Raw genomic sequence first — 12,722 nt, 5'->3', positions numbered from 1 at the left:
ACCCGTTGTTTGAACAGCTCGTCTATATTCAGAAAGACACCTCCAATACTGAAAACCGCCAAAAGTGGGAGCATGCGCACAAGGGTGTTTAACAATATACTTCCTACAGTGACGTAACGGGGGGGGGGGGGGGGAGCCGACATTTAAGGTAGTACTTCGGGAAACTTCGCAATAGCCTACTGTAGGCTCTAAACCAAGATTCCCCAAAACAAGGGGCGTGCACACAGGATTGTTTCAGCCTATATTCTCTACAGTAACGTCATAGGACGAATCCCAGCATTTAAAACGATACTAAGGGAAACCCCGCAATACCCTACTATTGGCTCCATCCAGGAACATGCTTCCAGATCGTTGGAGCTGAATACCCCATTCATATCCATTCATCCAATTGTACATTCTTCAGAATAAAGACAGGGTAAACCTCAAACAAGTAAAAATAAGGGGCCCCCAAACACAATCAAAGTGTATACAGCATATGAGTTTAAAAATATAATTATAGGAAGTGACGTCACCGGGAGAGATGGCAGCCTAGCCTGAGAGCTCCGTCTCCTCGCGCTTGATTTAAGCTTTAAACAGCCATAAAAAACGGCAGCGAGCGTGAGAACTTAGCGAAACCAGCTTATTAAACTCTCCCTTCACCAAAATCGGCGATGAGCAAAACTCCCGCTACGCGAAAAAAAGAGAGCGAGCGGTCTGAGCGAATCATGGCGGGAAAAAGCGCCAAACGCCACGAGTCACCAGAGCGAGCCTCGCGCTCCGACTCCGAATCGGCCCAGTCTCAGGCCGAGCAGCGACACCCGCCCTCCAAAAAAAGTATCCCAACTGAACTGCGGAGGTTTTTAGCGAACATTCAGGCGGAGATAAAGCAGTCGAAGGATGAAATTCTGGAACGCATGGATTCCTTGAGCACAGACCTCCGTGAGTTGGGGGGGCGGGTGGAAGATGCAGAACTTAAGCTAGAGGAACAGGCAGAGACACTGCTTAAGCATAATGAGAAGCTGCTTGAACTGGACAAACACAGATTGGACCTAGAATATAAGATAGATGATTTGGAAAACCGAGGGAGGCGGAACAACCTTAGGTTTCGAGGGGTGCCAGAAGGAGGAGAAACAGAGAACGTTACACAGATCGTGCAGACGATCTGTGCCTCATTACTTGGCCCAGAAGCGGGAGAGAATATTGTGGAACTGGACAGAGCGCATAGAGCGCTTGGAGTTCGCAAAGAACAGCAGCAGCGAGATATTATTGTCCGCTTCCACAAATACGAAACCAAGGAATTGATCATGACTAAGGCGCGGAAGGCGCAGAACCTGGAGTTTGGAGGCGCAAAGGTACTGGTGTACCAAGATTTGTCGCAATATACCCTGCAGCAACGACGACAAATGAAGCCAGCCCTAGATATACTAACAAAACATCAAGTGCAATACAGATGGGGCTTCCCGTTTTCTCTGAACTTTGCCCTGAAGGGTAGCAAATACCGTGTGAGATCCTTACAAGAAGCATGGGAGGCCCTACACGCAGCAGAGTTGGTGAACTCGGCTACCCCACCAGGTGAGCTGGCATCATCCACCATGGCCAAGCTTCAGGGCTGGCAAAGAGCATCGGGGCCAGCGCGACGAGGCAACAACAAGAGATGATTGGACTGACTCCAGGAGAGACAAGAGACATTTGGACTGAGTAACTGGACAAAGACATGTGCCACTATGCCAGACTACCATTGGTCTGCCAGGACTTGTTCTAATCGGCGACCAAGTCTGATGTATGGCCAGCTAATTCTTGCTGTGAGGTGAGGCTTGTGGGACTGTAGGTCTGACTGGATTGCATGAATGACATGATGCGGTTGGCTGAAGCTGGAAGTGTATAGATACACTTTACAGGAAACAACACTATGGTGAAGGGGGATGGGCAGGAGGGCATACAAAAGCGGTTGAATGCTGGAAAGCAACTGGGCGGGGGGAGGGGATGTCTGGCTGGGGTGTCGGGAGTGTTGTGACCCACTTACTCGGATCCCATCTAGGGGTTATATACTCCTGGCTGGTGTAACAGGGGGGAGATGTGGGGGGAGGGATGGGGATAGAGGGACAAGGGAGGGTGGTGGGAGGAGGGAAGACATAGGTCATAACTACTGCTATACTAACCTGTGCTGCTCACAAGGGGGAGGTGCATTGCTTTTACTCTCTGCAGACTTTAGCTCTTTTTTACACGTTAAGACATGAGTCCTGAGCTGAAGATAGTCTCCTATAATGTCAAGGGACTTAACATGCCCCAAAAAAGGCAGAAGCTCTATGGAGAACTCCATCAGTTAAAACCACACATAGTTTTATTGCAAGAAACACACCTGCGTCGCAAACACGAGAAATTTCTCTCCTGCCCTGGTTACTCAGGAGTCTATTGCGCATCCGGGGTGGACTCAAGGAGGGGAGGAGTGGCGATACTGCTGCAATCTTCACTGGGGGCCCAGGTGATGCAGACTAAAAGAGACCCTGGGGGGCGTTTTTTATTTCTACAACTTAAGATAGACCAAGTAATCCTCACGGTGGCATCAATATATGCCCCAAATTCTGGACAAGGGGATTTTTTTCACAAAATACAAGCCTTATTGGGGACCTTCACTACTGGGGCGCTTATACTTGGGGGTGATTTCAATGCTGTTATGAACCCAGGACAAGATCGCTCGGGGGCTGTCAGGACGGAGGGGCGCAAAGAAGCGCGATCGCTGGTCTCGTTGGCCTACTCCCTGGGGCTCTTAGATCTTTGGAGACTGACACACCATACAGAAAGGGACTATACATATTATTCTCCAGTGCACGAAACATACTCCCGTATTGACTACATCTTCTTAGATACCACGCTAGTGGAATTAAGCCCAAATGCTGGAATTGGTAGTATGACGATATCTGATCACGCCCCAATATGGGTCACTCTCCCAAATATTCAAACTGAAGTGAAAGATAGACGCTGGTCTCTGAACACGAGCCTGTTGCAGGAAGAGCAGGTGGTGGAGGGCTACAGACAGGTGTTTAAAGAATACCTCGAGCACAACTTAGCTTCTGGCCCACCGATGCATGTAGTGTGGGACGCTTTAAAGGCGGTGTCCAGAGGACATTTTTTGCAATTGGCTAGTACTCGCGCAAGGGCCCGTAGATCCCGCTTAAACACGTGCATAGGGCGTATACAGGCACTGGAACAACAGCACAAGGCTGGTCCCACGCCACAAATCTGGGATGCCCTGTGTAGGGAGAGAATGGCATTGAATTTGATGTACTCGGAACAACTTGAGTTAATAAGGGCGAGACAAGGGGTACAATCGTATGAATTAACTAACAAAGCTGGGCGCCTATTGGCAATGCGACTGCGAAGACAGAAAGTTGATAGAATGATTAAGCAGGTGAAAGACAGAGGGGGTGATTTGTTGCGTCATTCGGCACTCATTCGTGAGCGCTTCAGAGAATATTATCAGAAGCTCTACGAGCAGGAGATTGAACCTCCTGGGGAAAAAATAGACAATTACCTGCAAGATAGTGACCTCATCCCCCTAGCTAAGCAACACCAGGAATTGTTGGAGAAGCCTGTTACACCTAAAGAGGTCCAGGAGGCGATTGGAGGCATGCCCTCCAACAAGTCTCCGGGGCTTGACGGATTTCCCAACGAGTTCTATCGGACATTCGCCGTTGAATTGGCCCCCCTGCTTGCTGATATGTTTAACCAGGTGGGGGTGGGGGGAAATCTGCCGCGGACAATGTTGGAGGCCTGGATAGCGGTGATCCCAAAGCCCGGCAAAGATACCACTGACTGTGGCTCTTATAGGCCCATATCTGTCCTAAATGCCGACGTCAAAATTCTGGCTAAGGTCCTTGCTAATAGGCTTGCACCGTTGATGCCAACCCTAGTGCACCCTGATCAAGTGGGCTTTGTTTCTTACAGAAAGGCGATGGACAATATCAGACGCACTTTAGATCTTATATACCTGGCCAAGCGAAATCAGAGACCATTATGCCTCTTAAGCCTAGATGCAGAAAAGGCCTTTGACAGGGTCCACTGGCCTTTTATGTATAGGACCCTGGAGACTTTGGGGTTTGGCACGCGGTTTAGGGGCTGGATACAAGCATTTTATTCCTCTCCTAGAGCTTGCATTAAGATCAACGGCAGTCACTCAGACTCTTTCTCCTTGCACAGGGGCACAAGACAGGGCTGCCCTCTTTCCCCCCTTTTGTTTGCACTTGTTATGGAACCATTTGCCTCTAGGGTTCGGGAAGATCCGCTGATGGCAGGGCCTACTGTGGCAGGGAAAATGCATAAAATGGCACTCTTTGCGGATGATGTTTTGCTGTATATAACCCGTCCCCGTGAAGCGTTCCCTAGACTTACTCAGCTTATTGAGGAGTATTCTGTAGTATCGGGTTTTAAAGTCAATATGACAAAATCAGAGGCCCTAAATATCTCCCTACCGGAAGATACAGTTGCAGAACTTAAAGTTGCTCATGCTTTTCGGTGGGCGGGTAGGCACATCCGATATTTGGGGGTGAATCTCACTTCCAACCTGTCTGATTTATTCTCCGCTAATTATAGAGGCCTGGTTCGAGCCCTTGCAGCAGATATGGAACGATGGGGTGATTTAGAGGTCTCCTGGTTCGGTCGTATAGCAATTCTTAAGATGAACGTCTTACCTCGAATCTTATACTTATTCCAGGTGCTGCCTGTAATGATGCCCAGGCGATTTCTAGCCTCATTGCAAGATAGAATTGTGCGGTTCGTCTGGGCAGGAAAGCATCCTAGGTTGTCCCGTGCCCTGTTGTACCAAGGGAGACGCCGCGGGGGACTGGCGGTCCCGAATGTTTTCTGGTACTATCGGGCGGCCCAGGGAAAGGTAGCTTTGGAGTGGTATCAGGCATACCCAGACAGACAGTGGGTGCACTTGGAACAACATTCCGCAGGTACGACACCGCTGGGAGCGCTTATGTGGTTACCAAAGACATTTCGCAAGCTTGCCGAGAGCGTCTGTCCCTCGGTGGAGGTTACCCTTCATTATTGGGACCAGCTGTTTCTGGGGGGTAAGTGTACCTTGACTCGTTTGGCACCTATAGCACACAACCCATTATTCCTGCCTGGGACGACGGAGGGCTCGGTCATGCGGTGGTACAGGGAAGGGCTACGAACATGGGACCAGCTATTTGATGGGGACACTCTTCTTGAATTTGGAGAGCTGCAGTCACGAAACCCTGGGGTGTTGAGAGATGATTTTGCATACTACCAATTAACTCACTTCCTTCGCACCAAGGCCGTTGCTACGGTACTCAAGCAGCCCAAAGGCTACTTAGAGGAGATATGTGAAAAGTTAACCACTTCTAGAGGCCTGATAGGTACACTTTACAAATACATCACTATGCAGCACCCTGTGTATGAATGTCATAGGAGGGGCTGGGAGAGGGAGTTGGGGGTGACACTGGATGTGCTGGGGTGGGAGAGAATAGAACGTGAAGCGACAAAGGTTTCCACACATGTCCCGTTAAAGGAAAATGCTGTGAAGGTGCTATACAGATGGTACCTTACTCCTGATCGCCTCCAGCGCATATACCCAAACACATCAGGTCTTTGCTGGAGGGGGTGTGGCATGAGGGGGACGATGGGGCACCTCTGGTGGAACTGCCATAAAGTGAGAGCTTTCTGGAAAGCGGTTCAAAACAGGCTGCAGAGCTGGTTACAAACACCCATTCCGTGGGCCCCGACGGTGTTTCTTTTTGCTGCAAAAGTAGAGGGCATGCCGGCAGCGCAGCATAAGCTGTTGAGGCAGGCGGTGTGTGTTGCCCGAGTAACCGTTGCTCAGCACTGGAAGCACCACGGGGTCCCGTCGGTTAAGAGATGGCACAATAAATTGAAACATGTGTGTGAGATGGAAAGACTCTTGGCAGTCAGGAGACATCAACTGCACAAGTGGCATGATATATGGCAGTTCTTTGCTATTGCAGTAGGTAATGATTAGAGCAGATGCAAGGGAGAAGTTTGAATGATGCAAAGTGAGACAGCTATGAAGGGCAGGGAAAAAGCAGGGGGAGGGAGGGATCGGGTAGGTTTCAATTTTGGAAGGGGGCGACTGTTCAGAGGAGGGTTAGGGGGAGGGGAATGTTTTCCTTATTAAAACATAATAACATAAAGTTGAAGTTTCTACAGTTATATTTTACTGTTGTATTGTGGCAGTTCATTGTCCTACTTGGATTTCACCTTGCTGAGACTATATTGTAAACACACCAATGTAGAGCGATGATTATTGTACATTGTTTATTGCAAATTTTCAATAAAAGACTTCTTACAAATAAAAAAAAAAAAAAAATATAATTATAAACTATACTCATTAAGTAACGAATTAATCAGTTTATAATTATATTTTAAAACTCATATGCTGTTTTTTGATTTTAAATATTAACAACACAATGGTATGTGTGAAATGGCAGCATTTTGTTTTATACTGTTATTTTAATTAATTATTTTCATTTTTTAATGATAATACATGTATATGACGTCCCGTTTATAAACAATATATATGGTAAGATGGACGCATTGGTTTTTGGATAGTATAATGTAAACATATATTGAAATTTGGAATAGTGATATGTCCCCTTTTTTATTACATCATGCCCGTTGCGTGACCCCATGAATATGCTGTATACACTTTGATTGTGTTTGGGGGCCCCTTATTTTTACTTGTTTGAGGTTTACCATGTCTTTATTCTGAAGAATGTACAATTGGATGAATGGATATGAATGGGGTATTCAGCTCCAACGATCTGGGAGCGTGTTCCTGGATGGAGCCAATAGTAGGGTATTGCGGGGTTTCCCTTGGTATCGTTTTAAATGCTGGGATTCGTCCTATGATGTTACTGTAGAGAATATAGGCTGAAACAATCCTGTGCGCACGCCCCTTGTTTTGGGGAATCTTGGTTTAGAGCCTACAGTAGGCTATTGCGAAGTTTCCCGAAGTACTACCTTAAATGTCAGGTCCCGCCCCGTTACGTCACTGTAGAAAGTATATTGTTAAACACCCTTGTTCGCACGCTCCCACTTTTGGCGGTTTTCAGTATTGGAGGCGTCTTTCTGAATATAGATGAGCTGTTCAAACAACGGGTAGGCAATGTTTCTTTTCATTAATCATATTGTTCAGGGATGAATAGCAGTATAGTAGCACTTGAGAAAAGAGAAACAACGCTAAATAATGAGGCACTTTTGATGTTATATGTGTTGGCAGCTCCTCAGGAAGCATTTTCTGTGAGAGGTTCTGTTGAGCCCAGCCAAGATAAGATAAGTTTTTATTGTCATTAAGAAATATAACTGCTATTGTAACCACTTTTATAACTATTGAATTAAGCTGAAGCCAAAAAAGTAAAGTTTTATTGATACCAAAAAGCACTATTATAAATATTATTATTGAAAGATTATTTATAAATAATAAATGAAAAAAATATAGAATAATAGAGGCGGTGGAGGTTGTTTCAGACTGATGATGGAAGAGTTCAGTAACCTTTAAATATAGCTATGAGGCTTATAAGGTACTGTTAAAATGACTGAAGTCTTTTCTTCCACACAAATGTTTAGTTATTTGGAGTAAAAGAGAAAATATGATCAGTGGAGAAGATATATGAGCAGCTGAGCAGTAATATAGGTTGGAGAATTAGCTACTGTATAGTGATAATAGATAATTCAAATAAGCTAATTAGCCAGTGTTGATTTGTAGATGGCTCTCTTTGAACCATCTCTCTGTGAGCGCCACTAAATCCAAATCAGCCTCTTCCATCACAGCCTCCAGATCGAAAACCTTATTTCCTATACTTCGGGCATTGGCATATACTGCTTTCCAGATGTTGCTCTCTTTTCCCATTTGTGTTGACATAGTTAATGCTTCATTTGCATGAGGGCAATAGCTCATTATTATAAAAACTGAGCAAGGTAGGTATCAGCGTACTAGCATGCCTGCTAAGCATGTTGGGCTCTGCCCCCAGCGGAATCTAAGTAAGGTACACAGGCCCATTTGGAGCATCCCTCCCATCCCATCCAACAGAATTTTTCTTTGGAACAAAGATGGATCCCTGCAACCCTCCCTCCCAAAAGAGGAAAAAGAGAGCTGCAAGTTAGTTGACATTATTTTGAATGCTAGTGTCTGTGGGGCAAGAGCGATTGTGCCTTGTTACTATATGGGATGTTCTCTGACTGCTCCAGAGCAAGAATGAGAATCCAAAGATGGGAGAGGGACCTGGGTATGTGGATTGATGCCAGGGGGCCAGAGTTGAAGTATTGGTTAATCTTTTGGAAGAGCTTCTTTTTTCCTGAAGAAGATTTCTGTTGGAAGGAGAAAGAGGAAGAGGAATGGAAAAGTTTCACTCAGGGCTGCTGACCCTTTAAAGACTGTGGCCCGTGAGCTGTTATCATGTACTGCCACAGCTGGGAACACACATGCATTTCCAGCTACAGCAGTGCACCTTCAAGGGTCCACGTGGCATGTACTAAACTACAGTACTCAGTCACCACAGTTTAATAAATCCTAGAAGCATTTACGCACATTAAATGGTACATTATCAAGTCATTTCAAAATGGCTTAACAAACAGACCCCTTTAAAAAGTTGTGAAATTGTATGAGTCTTTTCTCATACAAAAATGCCATCAATATACTAGTAATAGTTGAAAAGTCTGGTGTAGCGTTCATTCAAAAATGTCTCCCAGTTCTGCCATGAAAAGGCTAGTATATTGTTGTAAATAAATTGGGAGAACAAGCTTATCAATAGAAATCAAACAAAATAAAACATGGAAAAGAAAATAAGATGATACCTTTTTTATTGGACATAACTTAATATATTTCTTGATTAGCTTTCAAAGGTTGCCCTTCTTCGTCAGATTGAAAATAAGCAAATGTGGTAGCAGATAGTATATATAAGAGAAACATCAAAGCATTACTTTGACAGTCATTCACAAGGGAAAAATATTCAACATAAAGGAATCTTTTACATGCTCATCTTCCAATGTGGTATATATCATTCAGTGTAAAAAAAATGTAACGAAGGATGCTATATTGGAGAAACAGGCCAGATGCTTAAGACAAGATTCAATCTGCACAGACATCACATGAAAATAGCCGATGCCAGTCAAGCCCCCATCCCTGTGGGCCAACACTTTACAAGACCAGACTACTACACCAGTGATTTCACAGTAAGAATACTGAAAGGTAATTTTAAAACAATACAGGAACGTAAGACCTTTGAAGTAAGAATGATTGAATATTTTGACACCCAACAAACAGGACTTAATAAGGATCTGGGTTTTCTAGCCCATTATAAACCATAAAGTTGTATTTCTCTGTTTATTTCTCTGTTTATATCACCCTCCTCTCACCTACCAACACCCATCCTGTTAGAATATCAATGAAATGTTTTGATGTCCCCATGCATACCACCACCCTCCCACTCTGTCAGACTATCAAAGTAATGCTTTGATGTTTCACTTATATATACTATCTGCTACCACATTTGCTTATTTCCGATCTGACGAAGAAGGGCAACCTTCGAAAGCTAATCAAGAAATGTATTAAGTTATGTCCAATTAAAAAAGGTATCATCTTATTTTCTTTTCCATGTTTTATTTTGTTTTATTTCTATTGATAACCTTTAAGAGTGGACTAACACGGCTACCACACTTCTCTATTTAAGATGGAGAACAAGCTGAAATTCTAAATGCTTCTTTAACAGATATCAATACACTGAAGAACTCAACAAATAAAATCATAATGTACAGTTACTATGATTTAATAAAACACAAAGAAAAGACCTCAAAATACCTGAACGCTTACTATTATTTCAGTGTCTTACACTGGGGTTGTGCTTTTCATCTTTAGTCAGAAAAACCTCGTGACAGCTCTATTTTATTTCAATTTTCATACTTTCAATTTTTACATTTTTTTGAAAAAATTTGGTTTCATTTCCTCATCAAATTTAAAATGTGATTTTCAATTTTGGACACACAATCTTCAGTGCAGCAATCAATATATCATAACCTTCTGCAGCAATTTTCCAATCAAAATTAAATTGAAAAGTCGAGCACTTAACTGACACCCGACAGTGGCCAGACCCGTTTCACTTTAACGGCTTCCTCAGGGGTTGTAACTCTACAGCCTGATGGAATCCAGAGGTTTCATTCATTCAAATGAAAAATCTACAAATCATACATTATGGAAAAGGATTATTTAGGGATCCTTTCACCAAGCTGCAGGAAATTGGGCCCTGCACTAGCGGCGGAGGCCGTTTTTCCTGCGCGCCAGGGCCCTTTTCACCGCAGCTTGATAAAAGCAGCAGGGAGCCCTTACCATCACCCATTGAGGTGGTGATAAGGGCTCCCATGCTAACCTGGCAGTAACTGGGCAGCATGTAGTGATGCCCGATTACCGCTAAGTTATCACCTTGCAAGCCATTTCTGGGGTTTTCTTTTTCCGGTGGCAGCGGTGAACGGTAAGCTCATGTTGGGCTTACCGCCCCTCTGTAAAAGGGTCTCTTAGAGATTTAACATGGAACAAAAAAACCTAGCACATGCATATTGTAAATTTCAAAATCTGACTCACAATTGTCCTTGCTGCTGACATCTTACTGACATTTTTTCAAAATGGCGTTTCAACTTATACTGAAATACAAATCTGTCATGAGCCAATCATAAAACTGCTCATGTGCATTTTGAATTCATTGGCTGTAGAGCTACTTGCAATTAATGTGCTTATTAGCTCAAAACAACAATCAAAGACATTTTAAAAATGCTCGCCACTCAATGCTGTTATTGAGTCCATTAGGTTCTAAGAATCTTAACCAATGTATCCATCTTTGCTCACTCTGCAAAAGCAACTTTGCTCTGTCTTCTTTCTGAATACCTACTTTAACAAGATCAATTATGAAACATCTCAATTGGTCAAATTCAAGTTTAAATTCATTACAGTGATTAACCAAATGCGCTTCATATCGTTTATTTTTCATACTGCATCGATGTTCATTCTATCCGATTTTAAAAGTCCATGTTGTTTTGCCCGCATATAATGTATTACAAGGGCATACAATTCCATAAACTACATGATCACTGTTACAATTCTAAAGTGATGGAAAAGTATATTATTTGAAACATTTTAGCAATTGTAACAGTGATTATGCAGTTCAGTGTATTGATATCTAGCATATTGTGCCATGCCATTATTGAAGATTAAATAGTTGTGAATCAAGATGAATTTGATTAGTTTTGTAATATTTTCCAGTATGTATTGGTGATCCATGGTGGATGTCTTTAGAAATTTGTCACATGAAGTTATTCTACTTGCATGAGGAATGCTGATATAATGAGGTGGTAGCTGCTTGATGATTTTTAACTTGGTCAGAAAGCCCATGGTATTTTTTTTTAATTAAGCTGTTTGTGTTGTGTACTAAGGGTCTGAGAAGCCCTTCAGTTTGAATTCAAATGGACTTAGTTACACATTGGTTTGTTTCCCTCCTCCCAACTCTAGGAAACCAGGAAGACATATTTTCCATTGATAATGTGAGTGGGAATATAACCATGAAGAAAGCAGCATCAACTCTGGGGATAACCATCTTTCAGGTCCTGGTGAGTGTATTAGAATCTAGGGCAGGATTAAGGAATAGGCAAACTAGGGAATCTCTATCAGATGTGCTAATGTAGTGAACCCCAAGGCAGATTTTGGCCTTTGTAAGTTAGCTGCTGGCAGAAAAGGAGGAGGGGGAGGGGGACAAGAGTCACAGATTCCCGCAGAGATCTGTCCTTGTCCAGTGTCCTTCAGTCTTTGAGCAACACTTCTTACCTGCTGTTTCCTTCTCTGCTGGTTTTCCTCTGTAGTCAGAATCATACAGGATCCTATTTTTTTGTATTTATGTTATAATGCGACTCGACATGCTTGTTTGCCTAGGGCCCAAAAAAGAATTAATCCTTTCCTGCTGGAATCCCTGTCAGTTACTGATCTGTGAGTCTGTTTTGAACATGTTTTGTGAATAATGGATTAGAAATAAAACTGGATTTAGACTTGCATGTGTCTCTAAGGGCAATCCTACCACAAAAAAAAAGAAATAGAGGGTGAGGCAAAAAAAAAAAAACCAAAACAAAAAAAAAAAACCCCAAGTACCCCAGTAGAGTTTTTTTTGCTGTTTTCTCAGCAACCACTTTGAATTTCAATGAGATATTTTACATACTTATTTAGTCATCATACTTACATATTACTATTAAACAACATTGAATTACCTTAGCATTATGAACTAGCATTGTTGCTATTTTAGCATTACTACCAAGCGATTTTTGTGCATAAAAAGTGTTCTAGCTAAAACACAGTAAAATAACATCATTGAAATAATACAGTTAACAATGTGTCAGAATTTTGCAGTAAATGTGAATGCTCAGAGTGTCCACCCCAGCTTTAACACAGGTCTTTAGTCGCTTTGGGAAGTTCTTAACAGCCTTGTTCGGTCCCAGATCATCTGCAGCGCTTTCTTGAGTTTGGCGATTGTTTATGGCTTTGGGTGGAGCTTGTGATAGGTCTCCAACATTGCTCTCTAGACGAAAGTCATTGCGACGTCATTAACAGTAAGCTGGCACCACATTTTTTCCAAATATTGTAGTTTTACAGTGCAAACCTTTTTGAGCGTGCAAAAATTGCTGGGTGGTCACACAAAAAAGCCTGTATCTTCACAGTGTTTAAAGTTAAT

The 12,722-nt window shown here is 43.1% G+C and overlaps 1 protein-coding gene across 4 annotated transcripts in view; it reads left to right on the top strand.

Moving 5' to 3' along the window:
* Positions 1-12,722, top strand: part of CDHR5 (cadherin related family member 5) — a 131,181-nt gene that overhangs the window by 73,954 nt on the left and 44,505 nt on the right. For all 4 annotated transcript variants that reach the window (XM_030201296.1, XM_030201295.1, XM_030201294.1 and 1 more), the window contains exon 9: positions 11,516-11,613. In XM_030201296.1, the coding sequence (XP_030057156.1) occupies positions 11,516-11,613 (98 nt within the window). The remainder of the gene's footprint in view (positions 1-11,515; positions 11,614-12,722) is intronic.

The sequence above is a fragment of the Microcaecilia unicolor genome, chromosome 4 (assembly GCF_901765095.1).
Source record: "Microcaecilia unicolor chromosome 4, aMicUni1.1, whole genome shotgun sequence".
Taxonomy (NCBI): domain Eukaryota; kingdom Metazoa; phylum Chordata; class Amphibia; order Gymnophiona; family Siphonopidae; genus Microcaecilia; species Microcaecilia unicolor.
Note: the sequence above shows the minus strand (reverse complement) of the source record. Positions and strands in the feature narration are given on the sequence as shown.